The sequence below is a fragment of the Electrophorus electricus genome, chromosome 11 (assembly GCF_013358815.1).
Source record: "Electrophorus electricus isolate fEleEle1 chromosome 11, fEleEle1.pri, whole genome shotgun sequence".
Taxonomy (NCBI): Eukaryota; Metazoa; Chordata; class Actinopteri; order Gymnotiformes; family Gymnotidae; genus Electrophorus; species Electrophorus electricus.
The window spans coordinates 10,115,645-10,135,803 of NC_049545.1; the positions used below are offsets into that span (position 1 = coordinate 10,115,645).

Here is a 20,159-nt window from a genome sequence, read left to right on the forward strand (position 1 = left end):
TTCCAATTTTAACAGTCCCGTATCTGGTCAACCGGTGCAACATAGGATACAGGGTAAGGTGATAAAAATGATCGGATTGCAAATAATTATGTGCATATTTTTTAGAATGTTTTTACTCATAGTTAGTCAGTAACCTAGGCTTTATTAAATATTTTATTGATGTTGTATTATTGCCATTACCCGAAAGACCAACAATAGCGCCAAAGCTAACTGCAAGCTAATCCTTGGGCCTTAATTAGCTAAGATAGTGGTTTCGCTCGCCAGCTAGGATAACTAGCTAGCTAGCTAGCTAACTAGCTAACAAAGTAGCTACAACACGGCACGCTCAAATGTCTGAGCTAGCTAATGTTGCACGTTTAACTGTTTGGATAGCTTGCTGCACCCCCATCCCCCGTTTTTTAACCACTAAATCAGTTTTATTTCCGTATAAGTATCTAAGTACGCAACTTTTAGAGTTTTTCTTTCGAAACTTGTATCATAGCTGTTTGAATCATCAGTTGCTTAGTAGCTAGCTATGTGGCTTGTAGCGTGGCTAGCTACCAGCTACATAAGCTAATTTAGCTCATGATATCTTGGTGCAGCTGTAGATTACAGTACATAAAACACTGCCTAGCTAGCTTTCAGGCCCGGTATAATAAGATATTTTAATGCAGTGATTCATATATTTGGCTATAGCTAAATATCTTATTGAGCTAACCTACAAGCTAGCTACGTCTGTCCTAAACTGTAGACAGTAGTTGGCTAGATATAGGCATTGTTTATTTTATAATTGAATAGTCAGTCAGCACGGCTAATGTATTTTGCACTCTTCCTGACAGTTAACTCTGTATTTATAACCATGACAGCTGAAGACTAGCCTAAAGTTATCTAGCCAGTTAGCTAGCTATTTAGGTAACTATCAGCTGAACCTGACAGTATGATGGCTTGCTACCATAACAATTTAAATAGTGTAGTTAGGAAGCTATTATCTAGATTTCGTTATATTAAAGACTTGGGAGATTTAATGCAATGATGAGTACAATCACAATTTGAACAGGATATTACTTGCTGTTGGTCCATCAAGCTGGTCTCCATGGCCCAATTTGGGGGGCAGAAGAACCCTCCGTGGGCGGCACAATTTGCCGCAACAGCGGTATCGCAACCTGGGCACTCAGGACAGTCTCTCGACCTGAACAGTTTACACTGTAAGTAATAAAATGTGATGTAGTTGGTCATAAATGTACTCATGCCTATTACCTTAAGCTTTGAAAATGAATATTTGAAATATTTTGTTTTGAGAGCACGAATTAGCAGCAGCCAATTTTCCAAGATCATGTTTCTTATGCTAAATAGATAAGTGGTCCATTTTTTAAAAAATGTTTTACCTAACCATGAGGTCATGTACTTTGCTCAGTGTACTTTGCTATCTGCTTGTCAGTCTGATTCAGTCTCTTTCCCATTTTTGTGAATTGGTTGTGCTAAGCTGTATCAGTAGTGCACCAAAATTGCATATGATTTCTTATGGCCTGTTTGTCCTGCTGTAGCTTTAGGTGTTCAGCAGCCATCTCTCTTGGGTGCATCTCCCTCTATGTACTCTCAGCAGTCTGCTTTGGCTGCAGCTTCTCTCAACACCCAGTCAGCTGCCAACTACCAGATCTCCCAGCAGACAGCAGCCCTTCAACAGCAAGCTGCGGCAGCTGCTGCAGCTGCTTTACAACAGGTGATTTCCTTTACAATGCTTGGCTGCACTGCACTGAGCACTGGAGTGAAACCAAAATGACCCTATTCATGTATAATGCAAAGACTTTGTTAATGGTCTTGTCTTCAGATTGTTAGTGGTCATATGTTGTGTTGTTAGTAAACACTGCTGGAGTATTACACAAGGCAGGATTTGTCACTTAATTGAATAATATAAACCAAAAATTGAGAATTTGGTCCTCATTCTAGGCTTATCTTACTGAAATATTTCTTTATGAAACATCTGCTATTCATTATCATGTATGTGAAGGGTTCACACTGATGCTCTGTACTGCAATATCATCTTTAATATGGCTGTAATCTTATTCCCTCACAGCTGCAGTGTATATCCTCGAGTCAGTAATGTATGTTTTAATTTTAGTCTCAGATCAATTCAGCTCTTCAGCAGTACCAGCAGCAGCAACAGCAACCACAGCCTCCACCTCAGGCTCCCCCACCACAGCCGCCTCCTCAGCAGACCCTGTACAATGTCCCTCATCAGGTACATATGCATACCTGTTGCTTACTTTGCTCTGACAAACACCTACACTCTTCTCAACTGAGAGCAGAGGTGGATCGAGCAACCAGAAATTGTACTCAAGTGGAAGTGTTGTTACTTTAAAATTAAATGCTCAAGTAGAAGTAAAAGTAGTTATTGAAATTACTTTAGTAAAAGACAGTATATAGTAAAAATACTCAAGTAGTGAATTGGTTTCATTTAACATTTAATCGCTCAAACAAAATTTGAACTATTTTTGGCCCACAAGCTAAATGGGTACCTTTTTATGGTATTTATATCTGCTTTTATAATTAATATACGATGCCATGTGTTGTTGCAAAAACCTACATGAGATTTTTGATAATCTGCATAGAAGTATAACAAGAATCAGAGCAAATTTGATAACTATTTTATGTGGGCATAATCTGTTGGGATATACTGAAGCTCTTTCCTTAGGTAGCTAGATATCCATTTTAATTTTCATGACATTTACATTGCAGATAGGTGACTTGTTAGCAAGGTTGCACAACTAGTGCTACATTGCTTCTCTAAAGAACTGTACCTGTAAATGGTAGAATGAAACATTAATACATGTATTAACAAAATCAGTAACAACTCTTAAACATTTTCCACTATTATAGAGTTTATCGCATAAAAGAATGCTTAAGAATGTTGCATGCACTGCTCAACACATTATGGTAGTTGGCTACTTGGTTACCTAGCTAAGTTGGTAAATATAATGGCATAAATGTTGCATACCCCTCTCACTAAGAATCAGTCGGGGCAGAGGTGTCAAATATATTTTTGGGTTCTTTTGTTGTTATGGTGGTTGTTAGAATGAATATGTGCAGTAGTTAATAATATTGCTGGTTGGATTTAGATGTTGCCTAGGATGAGTTCCACTGCTGCATTTTGACATTCATCTCAAGGTCTGAGATGATTAATTGTGGGGTGCAGTCAGTAACTTGGTTCATATGAAGTACTTGGACACCTTAGAGTTTCTTTTAATTTGTTAGACAACCTTTGAAGCAAGCAAGAAGAGTAAAAATGCGTATGTGCATTTGAGACACATGTACATCAAGTGTCAGTATCTCCCCCAAGTGAAAAACTGAACTGTTAATCCCCAGGAAATCTGGTATGTAAAATCTAGTATGTAAAATCATTATATTACAGAAATGGATTTTAATGGGGGGCTGGAAAAAAGTTCTTGATATGAATAATGAATATCAAAGTGCTTTCTCATTGTGCAGGGAGGTTTGGAGTAGCATTTAAAAAGCTGTAACAAACAAGGTTGTTTAGCAAAGACTAGATATGATGGAAGGTATTTAGCTAAATCTTACTAGATCATATTTGAGGTTCAGTCTAGCAGTGACATGACCTCATGCCACAGTTCAAAGAGATCAGTAAAGTTGTCTTTTTCATGAGGAGCATTATCAGGACATGCCCGGATTAAGCAATGTGAGGGAGCGCTCGGAGGGTAAAATGTGTGTTCTGGCATCTGCTGTGGTTGATGTACAGAGCACACATTTTTCAGATGGACAACTCCGGGTTCAAAACCAAGAGTGGCTGCTACCCTCTGACTTCTACAAACAACTATTCTAAAGGAATAGTTTAGAATTTATTTCTTGTTAGTTTAAAGTACATTATATTCAGTTATTTATTGATGATGCAAAAACTCAAAATGGATGTTATTATGGATGTTTTCCTGTAGAAAACAAAAAGCAGATGAAATTAAAAGGTCCCAGTTACCCCTTAGATGGCAACAAAAATAGTAAATGTCTTAAATCTGCATTAATTGGTTGGAGATGTGCAGTAACTGTCCTGCTAAACAAATAAGTTGAAAAGTAGTGCCATTTAAGTACAGTGTGGTCAGCCGGTAGAGAATCTGTATTGGTGTGCATTAAAAGTAAAATACGTCAGCTATTTTTAAAGTTGCATTAAATCATTTTTCCAGTTATTGCTCTTCACATTATGAAACAGCCATTATATTGACACCTAGTGGCCATTCTGTACTAAATCCATTTTAAACATGGCTGCCTCGATGTGGGGGATGATAAACTGGTTCATTTAAAGACTGCAAAGCAAGTCGATGTGAGCTTCACTTTATATAAAAATATACAGTTATCACTTTCATAAATAGTTTGCCACTTTTAAAGTGGTAAATTACTTATTGCTCCTATTATCTTCTCCTGAAGAAGGCAATGGTTTAACAAAAGAAAAACAAACCAAAACCCACAAACGTACAATATATTCTGGTGCAGGACAAAATAGTGAGCAGGCGAAACAATATTGGTGGTGTTTGATCTTAGTGTGGTTATCAGCTTGTACATTATGAAGCTATAATCCAAGCTAGTGTTTCCTCAGTGATGAAATGCATGCAACCGGACAGCATTAAAATTACAGGACAAGTGAGTTTCCAGTATGTTATATTTTCTATTAACCCAGGTTTTTGCAGCAGTTTGAATATAAAGAGTCCTTTACAGTTATTAGTTGAACAGCATTTAATATTAGACCTTAATATTCAAACTAGTAAGTAAAGATTTTTAACAACCTGCAATTACAATCCTTTAAATACGCCTGCAGGATCTTGCTTTTCTCAATGATTTTAGTTTCTTTCTCCTCTGGATAATGTGCTACGAGAGCCTATGGAGTGGAAGATTTGCCAGCCAGACCAAAAACTGCTTGAGTGACTTCATGTGCATCTTTTTAATTTTTTTTATTTATTTATTTGTTTATTGGGTTTTTTTTGTTTTGTTTAGTTTCGTGCTTCTTAAGGGTCTTTAGTGGAAATTGCCCCATGACCCATGCACATTTAATCCCATCTGAATGGGGCTATGAGCACTATACACACATGTAGGAATATGTATATTACTGCAGCAGAGAGGCTTTTAGATCACACTATCACCTGTCTGTCTTTTGAATTCTGTGAAAAGGTTGGGATGTTTGTTCAGATGCTTGGCCAGATTTGACATTTCCTCCTTTTGTGAGACTTTAAAACTGCATTTGTACAGCTGCTGTGTTTAGAGGCTCTGCCTTTTTTTGTACAGAAACACCTAAAAACAGGTCATCTTAAAACTGAAGTTGCTCACATCTCGTAAATCTAGTCTCTGAACAAAACAGAAAAGTGGTACACATTCTCTACCATTGGTCTCAACTCACTTCACTCCCCCATGCAAGGTTGCATCTCTTGCTGCAGCTCATATTAAAAAATGTCAGTGCTGTACCCCACAATGATATACACCACTAGTGATGTCACAGCTGTCAGCATTGTGCTTAGAGACAGCTGCATATTAGACAGATCAAGTATCCATTTGCATAATAAAAGTATATGTTTTCAAAATGCCAGTATAGTACTGTTTTCAAAACTGTAGTACTACAGTACATTTTCAGTACTGGTACCGTGCAACACTAATTCCAACATAGTGCAGCCTGGTGCACCACAAGTCTTGGTTTTGTTTTCCCGTCTTGATGAGTGATTTAGAATTCAGTGTATTACTGCTTATCAGCACTAAAACATGTTCTGAACATACAAGTGGAAAATAAATTGTAAGCACATAGTAAAAAATTTTTTTTAATGTCCACAAACTCTATATACCAGGCAAAGTGCACATTAGACCAGGTGTATTAAATGGTGGTATGCTGTCTTGAGCTCTGTAGATCACACCTGCTGCCTAGTACTCATTTCTGCGTTGTTTTTCTCTTCATTCTGTTCCCAGCTACCACAGCCCCAGCCTGCACTGCTGTCACAGGTGAGCTTCACTGCTATATTTCTCCACAGTTGGTTACATTTGCTCCCTCATGCCTTTGCGTTCAAGAGACATTGAAAAGTACTACTGCTTTTTCTTTTGGTTGTGGTGTGTGTGTGTGTGTGTGTGTGTGTGTGTGTGTGTGTGTGTGTGTGTGTGTGTGTGTGTGTGTGTGTGTGTGTGGTTTATACAGTGTCTCCAAGTAGTATTCAACCCCCTGCAGTTGCTCAATTAAATTCTAATACATTTTGAAGCATAAGAATTGGGGTCAATTATTATTGAACCCCTAGGTTTAATATTTTGTGGAATAATCCTTGTTTGCAGCTATTAATCGTTTTTTATAAGACCTGATCAGGCCGGCACAGGTCTCTGGAGTAATCTTGGCCCACTCCTCCATGCAGATCTTCTCCAAGTTGTCTAGGTTCATTGGGCATCTCTTGTGGACTTTGATCTTGAGCTCCTTCCACAAGTTTTCAATTGGGTTAAGGTCAGGAGACTGACTAGGCCACTGCAACACCTTGATCTTTTCCCTCTTAAACCAGGCCTTGGTTTTCTTGGCTGTTTGCTTGGGGTTGTTGTCCTGTTGGAAGATGAAATGATGACCCATCTTAAGATCCATGATGGAGGAGTAGATGTTTTTGGCCAAAATCTCCAGATGGGCTGTGCTGTCCCTCTTCCCATGGATGCAGACCAGATGGCCCCTTGGCTGAGAAGCAGCCCCACAGCATGATGTTGCCACCACCATGTTTGACTGTAGGGATGGTATTCTTGGGGTAGTAGGCAGTGCCATCCTCTTGCCAAACGACCTGAGTGTGGTCTGCACCAAAGTCCTTGATCTTGGTCTCATCAGACCAGAGAACCTTAAACCAGACTCTGAGGCAGACCTCCAAGTGATCATGAGCAAACCTTAGACAGGTCTTGACATGACGCTTTGAAAGTAAAGGTACCTTACGGGCTCACCTGGAACAGAGACCATTGCAGTGGAGTACGTTACTTTATGGTATTTATTGAAACCAATGTCCTCACCACCATGAGATCTTCCTAGAGCTCCCTCCTTGTTGTCCTTGGGTCAGCCTTGACCGTTCAGACAAGCCTTGCCACAGCACAGGAGGAAACTTTGACGTGGAAGTTTAACAGTAATTCCATAAGCGTTACACTTCCGGATGATGCTCCCAACGATGGAGAAAGGGAGGCCCAACTCCTTGGAAAGGGTTTTGTACCCCTTGCCAACCTTGACCCTCCACAGTTTTGTCTCTGATGGCCTTGGAATGTGCCTTAGTCTTTCCCATGTGTAAATGCTGTTCACTTGTTTGGGGAGAGGCTTTTAAAGTCAGAAAAGGTGGGGAAAAAACAGAAAATTAATTCAAGCATGTGCAGCTCATTGTTCTTAATACCTCAATTACTTCTTGCGTATTAAGGGCACAGAGTTCTTATTGTTTGAGGGGTTAAATAATAATTGACCCTCTGGTACACTTGGCAAAATTAAAAAAACTAAAAATAAACAGAGAAATAATATTCTTTTTTGCTGCAGTGCATTTCACATGTCCAGGCCCATCTACAGTCTAAATTTAACAATGCTAAGTTAACTCCAAATGTGTAAACCTGTAGAATCTGCAGGGGGTTGAATACTACTTGGAGGCACTGTATTAAAGGCATGCTGTGTGTACAACATGCCTTTGTAATATTAAGTCTTAGAAAATTTAGCCTTAATTTCTTTATTCCAGAAGTGTTTATGTACACCCTAAAATTTCTATTAATAATTGCTTCTATCTGTGTGCTTTTCTGTTTGATATTAACTGTATGGTTTGTAATCCACAGCCTCCAGTTGCTTTGCCTACTAGTCTGAGTTTGTCGAACCCGCAACAGGCAGCCCAGATCACTGTGTCATACCCGACCCCTCGCTCCAGTCACCAACAGCAGACACAGCCTCAGAAACAACGTGTCTTCACTGGGGTCGTCAACAAGCTGCATGACACATTTGGTTTTGTGGATGAAGATGTGTTCTTCCAACTTAGGTGAGAGGTGACACTGCAGCTGGGGTTTAAATTATTTGCATGACCCAAGAGGTTCATTCGTGCTAGCAAGATGCTGGCATAAAAATGACAGTGAGCTGCACTGAGATAAATCAAGTATTTCTGTTGTGTGTCTAGTGCGGTAAAGGGAAAAACACCGCAAGTGGGTGATCGTGTTCTAGTAGAGGCCGTCTATAATCCCAACATGCCCTTCAAGTGGAATGCTCAGCGCATTCAGACTTTACCTCAGCTGCCCAACCAAACGGTGAGCACACCTAATTTACCAAACTGAATTTACACAATAAAACGATCAAGATATTCTCATCCTCTTCTGCTTTCAAAGCGTACCACTGCACTGCCGTTGATGTCTTTGTTCTCAATCTCCATGTAGCACCAGCCGCCCCAGCCCTTACCTCAGGTTTCCCCACAACTGTCCAGCTTTTACTCTGACGCAGGAGTGCAGCGCTACTCTGACATACACTCTGCGCTGGACTCGAGACCAAATGTAACCCCCACCACTCAGGCATTCCCCTCCTCTTTCCCTATTTCTCTTTCTAATGCTGTTCTTTCACTGCACAAACAGGTGTTTAGTTAGGTGTTTTACAGTTCTTCGGTTTCTTTTCTGTCTGCCCAAGATGATTTGCTGCTAAAATGTTCTTGCTTTCTCCTCCTGTTTTACAGCTCTAAGCTTGTGTGTTGGATGACAGATCTGATGCCGTTTTCTCACATTTCAGTCTGCCTTTGGCTAATTAGTGTTGTCTGTGAAATTAAGGCTGGGAGGATGTGGTGTGGTTGTTGTTGTTGTTGTTGTTGTTTTTTTTTTTGTGCTGAAGCGTTTGTTGGCTTTTTACATTTGCCTTATAATCTTAGCATGTTAACATGATTAGTGAGTAAGTGCATGACAAACACAGACTAGCTGAAGTTTTGTTCTGCGCAACTAACCTGTACTTGGAAGTGAAAGGGGCACATTCTGCTCCAGGAGTCTCAAAGTCAAATCTTGGAAGCCCTCAGAACTTTCTACTTTAGTGTTTCCCAACCTCTAAGGTACTTGAAGTTGACAGTTGTCAGGTGTGTCTGAACAAAGAAAAACAGAACTAGGAAGTGCTGCTGCCCTCCAAGATTTGGATTTGAGAACCATGTTCTAGTCCTTCCAGGGAAGGTGATCTAGTGAGATTTCCTAGACCTGTCTGTGTATAATAAGGGGACAGAGCGAGAGTCTTTTCAGCAAAGAAAAAATGTGGATTCTCATTGAGCCTTAATTTTCTTCACCAACCATGCCTTCCATTTTTAATGCAATCGTATGCTTCTGTCTTTTAGCAGGGGCCAAAAGTGATAACATTGGTGCTGTAACTGAACTTCATTCTGGCTCTTTCTCCTTTAACTGTGTTTTGTTCTCGCGTGGTTCACTGCACCGTAACACATTCAGCTACTTCTCCCATAGAACAGGTCACACCCTTAAGAACAAGACTCTCAACCCCATGTACTGGAAAACGAACCAACAACATTTATAAAATTTGGTTTACACACACAGTTTGCATACTACAACTGATATTTTATGTAAATTACTAAAATGACTGTATTTCACATAGATGGCCACTAAACTGACTAGTCCCATTTTAGTTAATGTAGTCCTTTGAGGTGACTGAACTGATTTGCTCTATGGCTGGCATATTTCTTTCTTGTAGAGTCAGCCTCCTGGGCCCAGCATGATGAAGCCAGGCCCTTCTATGATCCAGTCTCTACCTCCACCAACCACCTTCAGTGTGCCAGCCCAGGCTCCACCCCCATCCCTGCTTCAGGCCCAGCTCTCTGCAGCCTCTCTGGCCCCACTGCTGCAGAACCCCCCACAGCCTCTGTTGCCTCAGCCACCCCCAAAAGGTAGGGGCCATGGAGCCATGGAGATAGTTATGAATAAGATCCAATGTACTGTGTACTGTGTTTTACATGGACACTGTTGTGTCGCGTGTAGATTCTGTGTTTTCAGGGGGGTTGTTGCAGCCTCCGGTGCGGATGATGCCCCAGCCTCAGCCCGTCAGGCGCATGGACCCTTCCCCTCGCTTCCCTAGCCGCAGTGACCGACCCGAGCTGATCCTGAGGAAAGATGACCGCAGGTCAGGAGCCAGTCGCTCATGTTTCACTATTGTACTTGGCTTTCTTGATGGGCCCATTCACACTGTGTCAGTTATTCATGGGTTTATTATAGTAAACAAAACATGGTTTACTATACATGAGGATTATTTTTGTGGTTGGTGATAAAAGCATAGGCCTAGTTATTTACATGATTTAAACAATTCAAATGTTTTATTATTCAATCTAGAATATAGGCAGATATATGGATTCTATTGTCACTGTTGTTGTTTTGTATTTATAAGAACCACAGGGAAGTAGCTGTTGTCATGCTCCCTGGTTTTTATAGTTATTATAAAGAGTAAATGGTGGCATTCATTTTGGACATTCTTTAAAACATTTTTCTCATACATATCTCCACTGTGTCAATATGGCTTTATTTTAGAAACTGGGGGAGATCTCACAATGTAAGTCACGTGGCATTTGTAATTACTACTTAAATGTGCTTTGTGATTAATTTTGATGTAGTCGGGAGAGAGAGAGAGAGCGGAGAAGATCAAGGGAGCGTTCTCCAACACGCAAGCGTTCAAGAGATCGCTCACCACGAAGAGATCGCTCTCCAAGACGCCCACGCAGAGTTGTTCCACGTTATACTGTGCAGTTCTCCAAGTTCTCCCTTGATGGGTAGGTTGAGTTTGTGTACTGTGAAAACACAGGCATACTGTTCATTTGTAATCTTTCTGTGAGGGGGGAAAAAAGCTCCTTGTGAATGTGCCCCTTTTCTGTGTGTGCCTGTATACATACACACTCACTATTCAGGTGTAATTGTGACATGATGGAGCTTCGACGGCGTTATCAGAGCCTCTACATCCCAAGTGACTTCTTTGATGCTGTATTTACGTGGGTGGATGCCTTCCCCTTATCGCGACCTTTTACTTTTGGAAACTACTGTAACTTCCACATCATGCATAAAGAGGTGGACTCTTTAGTGAAGAATACCGCTGTACTGGACCCTCCTGATGCCAACCACACCTACAGTGCTAAGGTGTGAGCAACAGTTCTTTTATAAACCCAGTTACTTGCACGATCTTGATTTTTTTCTTTAATGAGTGGTTGAACTTTTTTGTGTGTGTTTTGTCAGTTCTGTTTGCATTTTGTGTTGTTCTCTAATGTGAGTACTTGCTCAGCAAATCTCTTGGGTATGTTGTAGGTGATGCTGCTTGCCAACCCCAGTCTGGATGAACTGTATCACAAATCTTGTGCTCTTGCGGAGGATCCTCAGGAGCTGAGAGACTCTTTCCAGCACCCGGCCCGCCTCATTAAGGTACAGCCAGACAAGTTATCCCACCTACAGATTTGTTACTGACCACAGCCACAATCACCCTTTCACCTTTATGCTTTTGGTCTTTGTGGTTTGGAGTTTGACATTTGTTAATCAGTGTCAGTCACTGGCTTCAGAACACTACTACATCTTGCAGAAGTGGACAAAATGATAGCTGTCTTGGCAGTTATTTGTGTTATGGACAGTCTAATTAGATTGCGTGTCCAGGCACGTCCCAATCCAGCCACGCTAACCAACCACTATACTCAGATGTTAACTGGCTGATGATATCTTTTGTTTACTGCAAAATTGTGTCAAATTTCCAGGAGCTATTTTTTGGAAATTAAAAAAGCACAAGTGATGTTCTCCAGTCTGGTTGATTCACTGCTCTCAGAGTGCAATAGGGCAGTGAGCAGGGGTGGATTACAAATATAGAACTAAATGTAAAATGTACAGCCTGTTGGCTACAGCTGTACAGTAGGTGGCCCTAATAAAGTGGTGAGACTGTGTACATGCCTAGAATAAGATTTGCTGCTGCCTCCCAGCTGAGTGTCACTTGTCTACACCGTTTATCTCACAGTAGCTCATTCGTGTCCGTGCAGTTGGTGGGAGTTAACTGATGTCTCTGTACTATTCCACTGCCCAGTGCTTAGCTCTGTGGAATAAGCTCCTCTGATGTTGACTCTCCCCATGTCAACCATCATGCTTTTTATTAAACTCAGTCCATTGCTCTTTAAGTTTCATTTATTGGTTGCTTTGTTTCTACCCTTTTGTGTTGTCAGTTTTGTTTTTTTGTTTTTTTTTAGCGGACAGATACGTAGTATGACTCTTTTTGTGTTTTGTGATCCCCTGTTCTTAGTTCCTGGTTGGTATGAGGGGCAAAGATGAGGCCATGGCCATTGGTGGCCATTGGTCTCCCTCCCTGGATGGAGCAGATCCAGAAAATGATGCTTCAGTCCTTATAAAGACAGCAATACGTTGTTGTAAGGCTCTGACAGGCATTGATCTGAGTTTATGTACCCAGTGGTAAGTACAACTCTATTCTAACACTATTCTGATCTCTCCTTTTTTCATGTTTACTTTTATCAGCACTAGCCCTAAGCAAAACTAAAACTCAATCGAAAAACGGATAACTGTCTGTGACCCGTTGCATGGTTTTGACAAAAGCTGTATCTCCTGACATGGTGGATGCTTTTTTTTTCTGTAATTTTTGTTTGGTTTTTTTTTCTTTTCTCTTTATTTTGCAATGTCCTTTTTGCTAATGTGTGTAGCAGTTTTGCCTCTATATCTGTGTGGTGAATGCATTTAATCTGTTGCTCAAAAACTGGAGCCGGAGGAGGAGACGCCACCGTTACTTTGTTTTCTATGACCTTTTGGTTTGTGTTAAATATCTTGCATATTTAACTTGCTTTCACTGTCTTTGAATCTGTCTCTCTCGCGCCACGGGGGTACGTAAACTATCCTACACAAGCATCCAGTTCAGACTGATGGTTGCTAGGGGCAGGGGGCGTGGCGGGAGGGAACAGGGAAATGTTCAGAATGTCATTCTTGTTTGTGTGTCGGTTTCCCCAATACATGGCTGCCGTTCATCCTGAGAACCTACTGTGGAGATCTGCAGACTGTTTTCATGCACTTCATTCTGGGGTCATCTTACCACAAGTGGGAGGCAGGGGGAGTGGAGCTGTGTGTCTCTGTATGGGAGTGTATTGGGGTTAGGCCTTGTGTGATGTCTGACAGAATGTTTCTTTCCAATGCACTTCTTCCTTTGCGACAGGTATCGTTTTGCAGAGATTCGCTATCACCGCCCTGAGGAGACTCACAAAGGGCGGACAGTTCCCGCACATGTGGAGACAGTGGTTTTATTTCTCCCGGATGTTTGGCATTGTCTTCCTACCCGCTCAGAGTGGGAAGGGCTGTCCCGCGGACTCAAGGAGCAGCTGGCAGAGAAACTCTTGGCTGAACGGAAGGAGGCTGATGGAGAACAGGCACTGAACGCTAATCCTTCTCTTCTCATTTCCGCTTCTCACAGGCACAGGAATAGACACACAAAACACTAAAAAAAACAAAAACAAAAAACACACAGAAAAAAACAAGTATCACAGGCATCATTCAGAAATTCCCTTTCTACTGTCCCTGTGTCTCATCCCTTTTCCTCCACCCCCTCCATCCCCTCCTGCTTCCTCTTCCTGCTCTCCCAGCACCGCCCTCGCTCCACCACCCCACCCAGCCCGCAGTCTCACACACAGCGGAACAGTTTAGGCCTTAATTTAATGACACTGCTTCAACTGGTAAAACAGCTTCCAGCGCTGCCTGTTAGCTGTAATCTAGAGGAAAATCATGAATAATGACATGTGGAATCAGAAAAATGTCCTATTAAATTCCACAGTAAGCATTTAGGATATACATATTTTATAGTTATTCGGATTTTGGAGAGACATGCTGGAATCTGGAGAACCAGTTGTGATTTTAAAATGTCTGTTTTTAGAATGTTTTCTTTTATGATTGATTTTATATTTCAAATCAGTATCTGTTGAACTCTGAAAAGCTCCTTAGGTTCTGTCTCTTGTCTGTCCCTTTTTTTCAATTTGACATAATTCTTGGATTGGACTGTACCTAGACTTATGGACTTGATTTTTCCAGGGAGGTTGGTTGATCCGAGGACAGTCCTCTATGACTAGATGTTAAAAAGGAGGGGGAAAGGAGTAAAAATCAAGTTGCAAAATGTAGATATAGGGACCCCGTACACTCACTGAGTTTGGAGACCATCTGAGCGCATCTGTCACATTTTACATTTCTTGGACCCACTGTCATTGATTACCTTTTTGTATTCCACAGAACTGGCATTGATTGGCTGATGGGTGGGGTTTGGATCTGTTATCAAAGCTAGAGAGCGTTTATTTTACTGTATCCTAGAAGTGTACTGTTTTGGCATTTATTTATTTGTTTGTTTATTTGTTTATTTATTTAAATATGGTTGTTATGGTTTTTGACCAATCGAGACCTCAGTTGGAGGAGACGATGAGAGACAGTTGTGACCTTGCTTCTTGCACGGATCACTTTTGTTTCAGAAGCTCAATGTCAGCAAGTTGCTTTTAACATTTTGCTGCTGTTCTCTTCTCTTTCTCTGACCTGATATAGGAGGAAGAGGAGAAAGATGAGGACGATTTAAAAGAAGTTACAACACCCACTCACTGGTCTAAGCTTGATCCGAAGTCCATGAAGGTAGGCTTCCCCTTAATAGGCTCAACATCCTTGCTGTCCTTTCTGCTGAAAAGCATCCCTAACTTCAGGTGTGTGTGTGTGTGTGTGTGTGTGCGCCTGTGTGTGTGCGCCTGTACACAGGTGAATGACCTGCGCAAAGAGCTTGAGAGCCGATCTTTGAGCTCCAAAGGGCTGAAGTCGCAGCTAATAGCTCGGCTCACCAAACAGCTGAAGGTGGAGGAGCAGGTGGAAGAGTCCAAAGAACCAGAGAAGACAGAGGCTGCTTGCGTGGAGGAGGAGGAGCCATGCAGGACGGAGGAAGACCGAGAGGTGAGGCATGATTAGGAAGGTGTCTGCTAGCAAGTTTATGTTCTGCACTCATGAACAAGATGAGTAAGGGGTCTCAAAATGCATAAAGAAGGGAATTATTTTAAAGTGTATTGATTTTGTGGGTGGGTTTATTTGTAATATTAGTCTGATTGAATATTTGTACGTGCTTCAGGAGGAGGAGCGTAAACGCCAGGAGGAGCTGGAGCGGCAGCGTAGGGAAAGGCGTTATGTCCTCCCTGATGAACCCACCATCATCGTCCACCCAAACTGGGCAGCCAAGAATGGAAAGTTTGATTGCAGCATCATGTCTCTAAGTGTGCTGCTGGACTACAGGCTGGAGGACAATAAGGAGCATTCCTTTGAGGTTGGGAAAATGAATTTTCTTTCAGATGGCTTCACAAGAAGTCAGTGCACATTAATATCCTGATTTCAAATTAAATTGATTAAAGTATGTTTGTGATATTTGGTTTTGTATTATCAAATATTTTTCAGGATTTTAAAAATGTTTTATTATGGTTATTTATACCACTTACAAATGCATCTCGGGTCTGTGCTCACTGAGAATGGCACAATGGTTTGGACTGTTATAAAGGTTGATACTTTATCAGCAACTAACAAGGAAACATTCAAAAAGGCTACATTTGGTTTATGCTTTTGTAAAAATGATTTTCATGGATTTGTCTGTCCTCTTTTTTTTAGGTCTCCTTGTTTGCCGAGCTTTTCAATGAGATGCTTCAACGAGATTTTGGATACAGGATCTACAAAGCTCTTGCAGCTCTTCCAAGCAAGGATGACAAAAAAGAAAAGAAAGAAAAGGCCAAGAAAGAAGTGGAGAGGAAAGAGGTGGAAAGGAGGGATGTGAAAAAGGATAAAGATGAGGAGAATGGTGAGCCTGCCACAAAGAGACAGAGAGAGGAGGATGAGAAGAGACGGGTGAGTGGATGGTGTTTTACTTATTTGTAACTTGCAGCTAATCATTATTCCTCTCTATCAGTATTTCTGAGTCCTACTCTGCATTGTTTAGTTCATTATATGGTATACTGATCGGTCCTTTTAATGCTCTTAAATAGGTAACGCAAACCATGCTTCTGGAAATCTGTCTTCCTGAATTTTTCATTCCAAATGTCACACCTAATGAAATAAATTTCATGTTGTTCAGCAGCATCTGAAAAATAGAGCAGGTACCTGGACTAAAGGCAGCAGCCTGGTAACTGCAACAGAGAATTCACTTAAGGGAGGTACATGAGGCTTGGAGCCGTCCCTTAAAAATTGGTTTATGGCCCTCCTTGGTCTTGTGTATTAGGATGAAGACAAGGAGAGGGTTCTGAGGAAAGAGGAGTCCAAAGATGAAGATGACAATGAAGATGAAAGCAGCAATAACAATGCTGATGAATATGATCCACTGGAGGCTGAGGATGCAGATGACTATGATGATGATGGTTTGTGTCTCACCCCATTTGAGAGGAAGAATTCAGAAAGGCCTGTCAGGCTTTGAATGGAGACGAGTGTTCGTGACTGCTCTGTACATAAGTGCTGTTGTCATTCTCAGATAAAGATGATGAAGACTCCAATGGGAGGGACAGGAGAGATGACCGTCGAGATGACAGAAAATCAAAAGATAGGTCGTCTAAAGATAAAGTAAGTTGTTTTGGGGTTCATGAAGTTCTACATTCAGACACTGATGAAAATGGGCCTTTATTATACTACTGTCTGTTTTTAGGATGAGAAAAAGAAGCAGATGGTGACATTTGACAAAGATCTTCTGATGGCTTTTGTGTACTTTGATCAAAGTCACTGTGGTTACCTATTAGAAAAAGACCTGGAAGAGATCATGTACACACTAGGCCTGCATCTATCCCGAGCTCAGGTACTCTAGCTTTCTATGTCAAAGTAGAGCATGTTAATTTGTTCTTAAACAGGTCATGGTTCACTTATCTTAAAAATGCAATATAAGGATAATCATTACTTCAGTCTAGTGCGATTTAGAATTTGTGAGAGATGGTGCTGATAGGCTGAGAATGTGTGTTGCAGGTGAAGAAACTTTTGAACAAGCCAGTTGTGAGGGACAGCTGCTACTATCGTAAGTTAACTGACAGACCCAAAGATGAGCCCAGTCCAGCAGGGACTTCTGATGCTCAACTAGAAAACCTACTGGGTAAGTTATCAATAGCTAGGCCGCTACAGCTGTGGAAACCTTGGATAATGTAACTTATTCTGGCTAGACATACAACAAAGACAAATGGGACATTGAAGAGGCAGTGTCTGTACAGTGCTGTGAATTAACAGTGGGTTTCTTGTGATCCACAGGCAACAGGCCTCTGCTACCCAATCAGAAGTCAAAGCGAGAGGCAGAGGACAGCAGCGAGTCGGGCAGTCTTATCGTTTATAATGGTGCTATGGTGGATGTGGGCAGCATGCTGCAGAAACTGGACAAGAGTGAGAAAGCCAGAGAGGAGATAGAGCAGAAGCTTATGCAGCAGGACACTAAAATTGGTAATGCTCAGTGTGTGCAATAGTACTCCCCATGTACACAGGTCTCTAACCACTAGCAGGCTTCCTACTGATTTATTGAATTTCTAAACTATTATGAAATTTCAGGACTTCTGGCATGGAAAGTCAGAGATTTTATCCTTTTCGGGGTCAATTCATGGAATATTAGAACTTTTTTGTTTGTAGCATTTTTAGATTTTAGTTGCCAGTTATCAGAATGTTTATTTTATGTGCACCTGGAAGTGAAGTGGCTAAAGCAGTGTTTTGTTTAACAGATGAAGATGCTAAGCATATATCGGAGCTGGATGACTCTAACCGCGGTCTGATGAAAGAGCTGGAGCAAGTGAAGGCCAGTCTGAGGGAGACTGAGAAGAGCCTGAGGGTTTCTGAGCAGCAGAGGGGCAGTTACCAGCAGCAGCTCCACAACACCCTCTCCAGCCTCAGCACAGTCATGAAAGAGTTACAAAGTGTCCTGCCTAATGTATGAACTAACTCTCACACTCTGGCCTTACATTAATTCTGTGAGATTTTAGATTTTGCAGTTGCTTGTCTTCTGTGCATAAATGTTGTCTGTCTGTCTGGTGTAGGATGATCATCCTGAAGACAGTGACCAGCACACTCAAGCTAATGGCTCAGATGACTGAACTGCCTTTTGCTTCTGTCCATGACTTATTCTTCCCTTTTGATCTGTAAATAGGCACTAAACCCAAGCAAACTTTTTAGATACCCCTCCCCCATTTTGTTGTTGCCATGTACAGAATTTTAATGACTGAGGAGTTCATTGTAACTTAATTTTCCTCTTCATAATTCTTCGACCTAAAATAATCCCCCCCCCCAACATTTTACAGCTAAATTATCTCCAGTACAGTAAAAATCTAATTCATGTGATTATTAAAAAAATCTTGTTTTAAAAGTACCATTTCTTCTGAAGAAACCTCTTCCCTTTCTTCCAATTCCAGTAATTTTAGTGTTTTTCAGTTTGTTTTGCCGTGCCCATCTGTCAACATTCTACATAATTTGGGCTAGTATGCTTGCGTTTAATTAGCAATAATGATGTTATTTATGTCTAAAGTGAGTAGAGCTAAAAGGTTCTTCACATCAGGCTCTGGACAGAGCTGTATAAAAGCATGCAGAACCAGGCTATGGGTGAAAAGCTTTTTGTTCTACTGATGTTACAGATTGGTAGTCACATTCTGTGTTTAATATCTTTGTCAACACTTTGCTAACTTGCTGCTATCCTGTTTCTTGATATGCATCTGAAGTAATGCACGCAGATTCGCTTAACCCTCACAGTTTTGAGTTTGTTTGTTCAGTGGGTCTTAATTAATCCTATGAGGATGGCATTCTTTGTCAGTTGAAGGGAGATGGAGGTGCAGAAGCTCAGCTATTGTTTTGATAGCGCAGTTATCAGTGACTGGAGTCTGGTACACTCTGCGAAAGGATCCTACCTACTTTGCAGAATATTGCAGAATAGTATTTCATGAGAATGTGATGACCTGTAATTAAAACTGTTGAGGTGGGGTTTTTTTGGGGGTTTTTTTTCCTTTTCTCCCCTAATCTTTTCTTTGGTCAGTGACCTGAAGTTGGGGCTGGCTACAATGGGTGGTTTATGCTGAATGGAAAAGAGCCAAACTTAGTAACAATGAGCCCAAAGCAACCAAGTGCATATTATTTTTCTATTCAAGAAGTACTATTATGGTTGTCTTGTGTTAAATAAAAGTGGTTCATTTTAACATTTCATTTTCTTCTTTCTGGACCTTTTTGTTGGTGGTCTAGTGTCGGATTTTAAAGGCTGCATAACAAAGCAATATCATCCTGTAGATGGCAGTAGTTGTCTCATTGAAAACATTTATGTTGTTGCAAATGCGGGGGAACTACAAGCAAGTAGCACTTTCTGGGCTCTTGCAGCAATTTGTCATAATTTATACTATGAAATCACAAATACAGACACCCACCACTTGTGATACACTTATCATTTTCAGGATGTCAAAGTAAATGAAGGTGTCTTGAAAAACTAATGAGCTTGTCTTCAGTAGATAAGTAATAGTTCTCTAGTATTCAGCCTTTTCAAGCAAACAATTATACAGAAATGTGGGGTGCGTTTTTAAATTCTTCAGACCTGAGGACTTGTGTTCTCTCGCAAGGATTATATATTGCCATTCAAGAGACTTTTGTTAACACGTCTACCCCTGGGGACTGTAGTAGACATCGAATGGAGGAAGTTGTTTTGGATGTGATGGCCTACAAATTTCAGATCAACAAAGAAGTAGAATTTTGTGCTTTTTCATGCAGCATGCATTTTGTGTGTGTGCACATGGGTGTACAATGTTAGGAAATGATCTCTTCCAGAAAAGGCATGGCATTTCCCTTGCAGCTTTCATGACTCTAATCCTGCCACATGCCAAGGACTTGTGCCTGTTTCCTATAGTGAACGGGAAGCATATAATCTGCGTTCCCTCTGTAGGAGTGTCCAGGTGATGAGCCACTCGGATCTGATTAAAAATCTCCCCATTTGGCATATGAAAAGCCTTGCTCTTCATTCTCATCTGAAACAACCTGTGCGAAATACAAAATAAGACAAACAAGCTTATTAACTGACAATGTCAGGTTGCAAAGTTTAATATTTTACAAAAACCTTCAGCACAGGCCGGATGATCCATACCACAGTGTCACTCCACAGTCCAGCTGCAGCTGAGGCAAAGTTGTGAAATTGGAGCATGTGCAGGTAACTACACACTCTCTTTTTGAGACAGAGGGCTTTTGTGTCTCCACCTTCT

At 41.1% G+C, this 20,159-nt stretch overlaps 1 protein-coding gene across 3 annotated transcripts; it reads left to right on the top strand.

Moving 5' to 3' along the window:
* The first annotated feature begins 1 nt into the window (after position 1).
* Positions 2-19,122, top strand: ccar1 (cell division cycle and apoptosis regulator 1). Of its 3 annotated transcripts, none has more exons than XM_027023505.2 (26): positions 2-53; positions 1,037-1,184; positions 1,524-1,699; positions 2,099-2,218; positions 5,932-5,964; positions 7,780-7,976; positions 8,112-8,238; positions 8,365-8,478; positions 9,659-9,851; positions 9,943-10,084; positions 10,569-10,724; positions 10,860-11,085; positions 11,251-11,364; positions 12,221-12,387; positions 13,136-13,346; positions 14,500-14,583; positions 14,704-14,892; positions 15,065-15,256; positions 15,592-15,825; positions 16,196-16,331; positions 16,442-16,530; positions 16,613-16,759; positions 16,924-17,047; positions 17,200-17,385; positions 17,658-17,863; positions 17,970-19,122. In XM_027023505.2, exons 2-26 carry the CDS (start codon positions 1,073-1,075, stop codon positions 18,024-18,026), a joined length of 3,732 nt encoding a protein of 1,243 aa, XP_026879306.2. In that variant the 5' UTR covers positions 2-53; positions 1,037-1,072; the 3' UTR covers positions 18,027-19,122. The 3 variants fall into 3 exon arrangements, with proteins under 3 accessions (XP_026879306.2, XP_026879308.2, XP_026879307.2); XM_027023506.2 differs by having other exon boundaries at positions 15-53; positions 1,064-1,184; XM_027023507.2 differs by lacking the exon at positions 8,365-8,478.
* Positions 19,123-20,159: the final 1,037 nt, after the last annotated feature.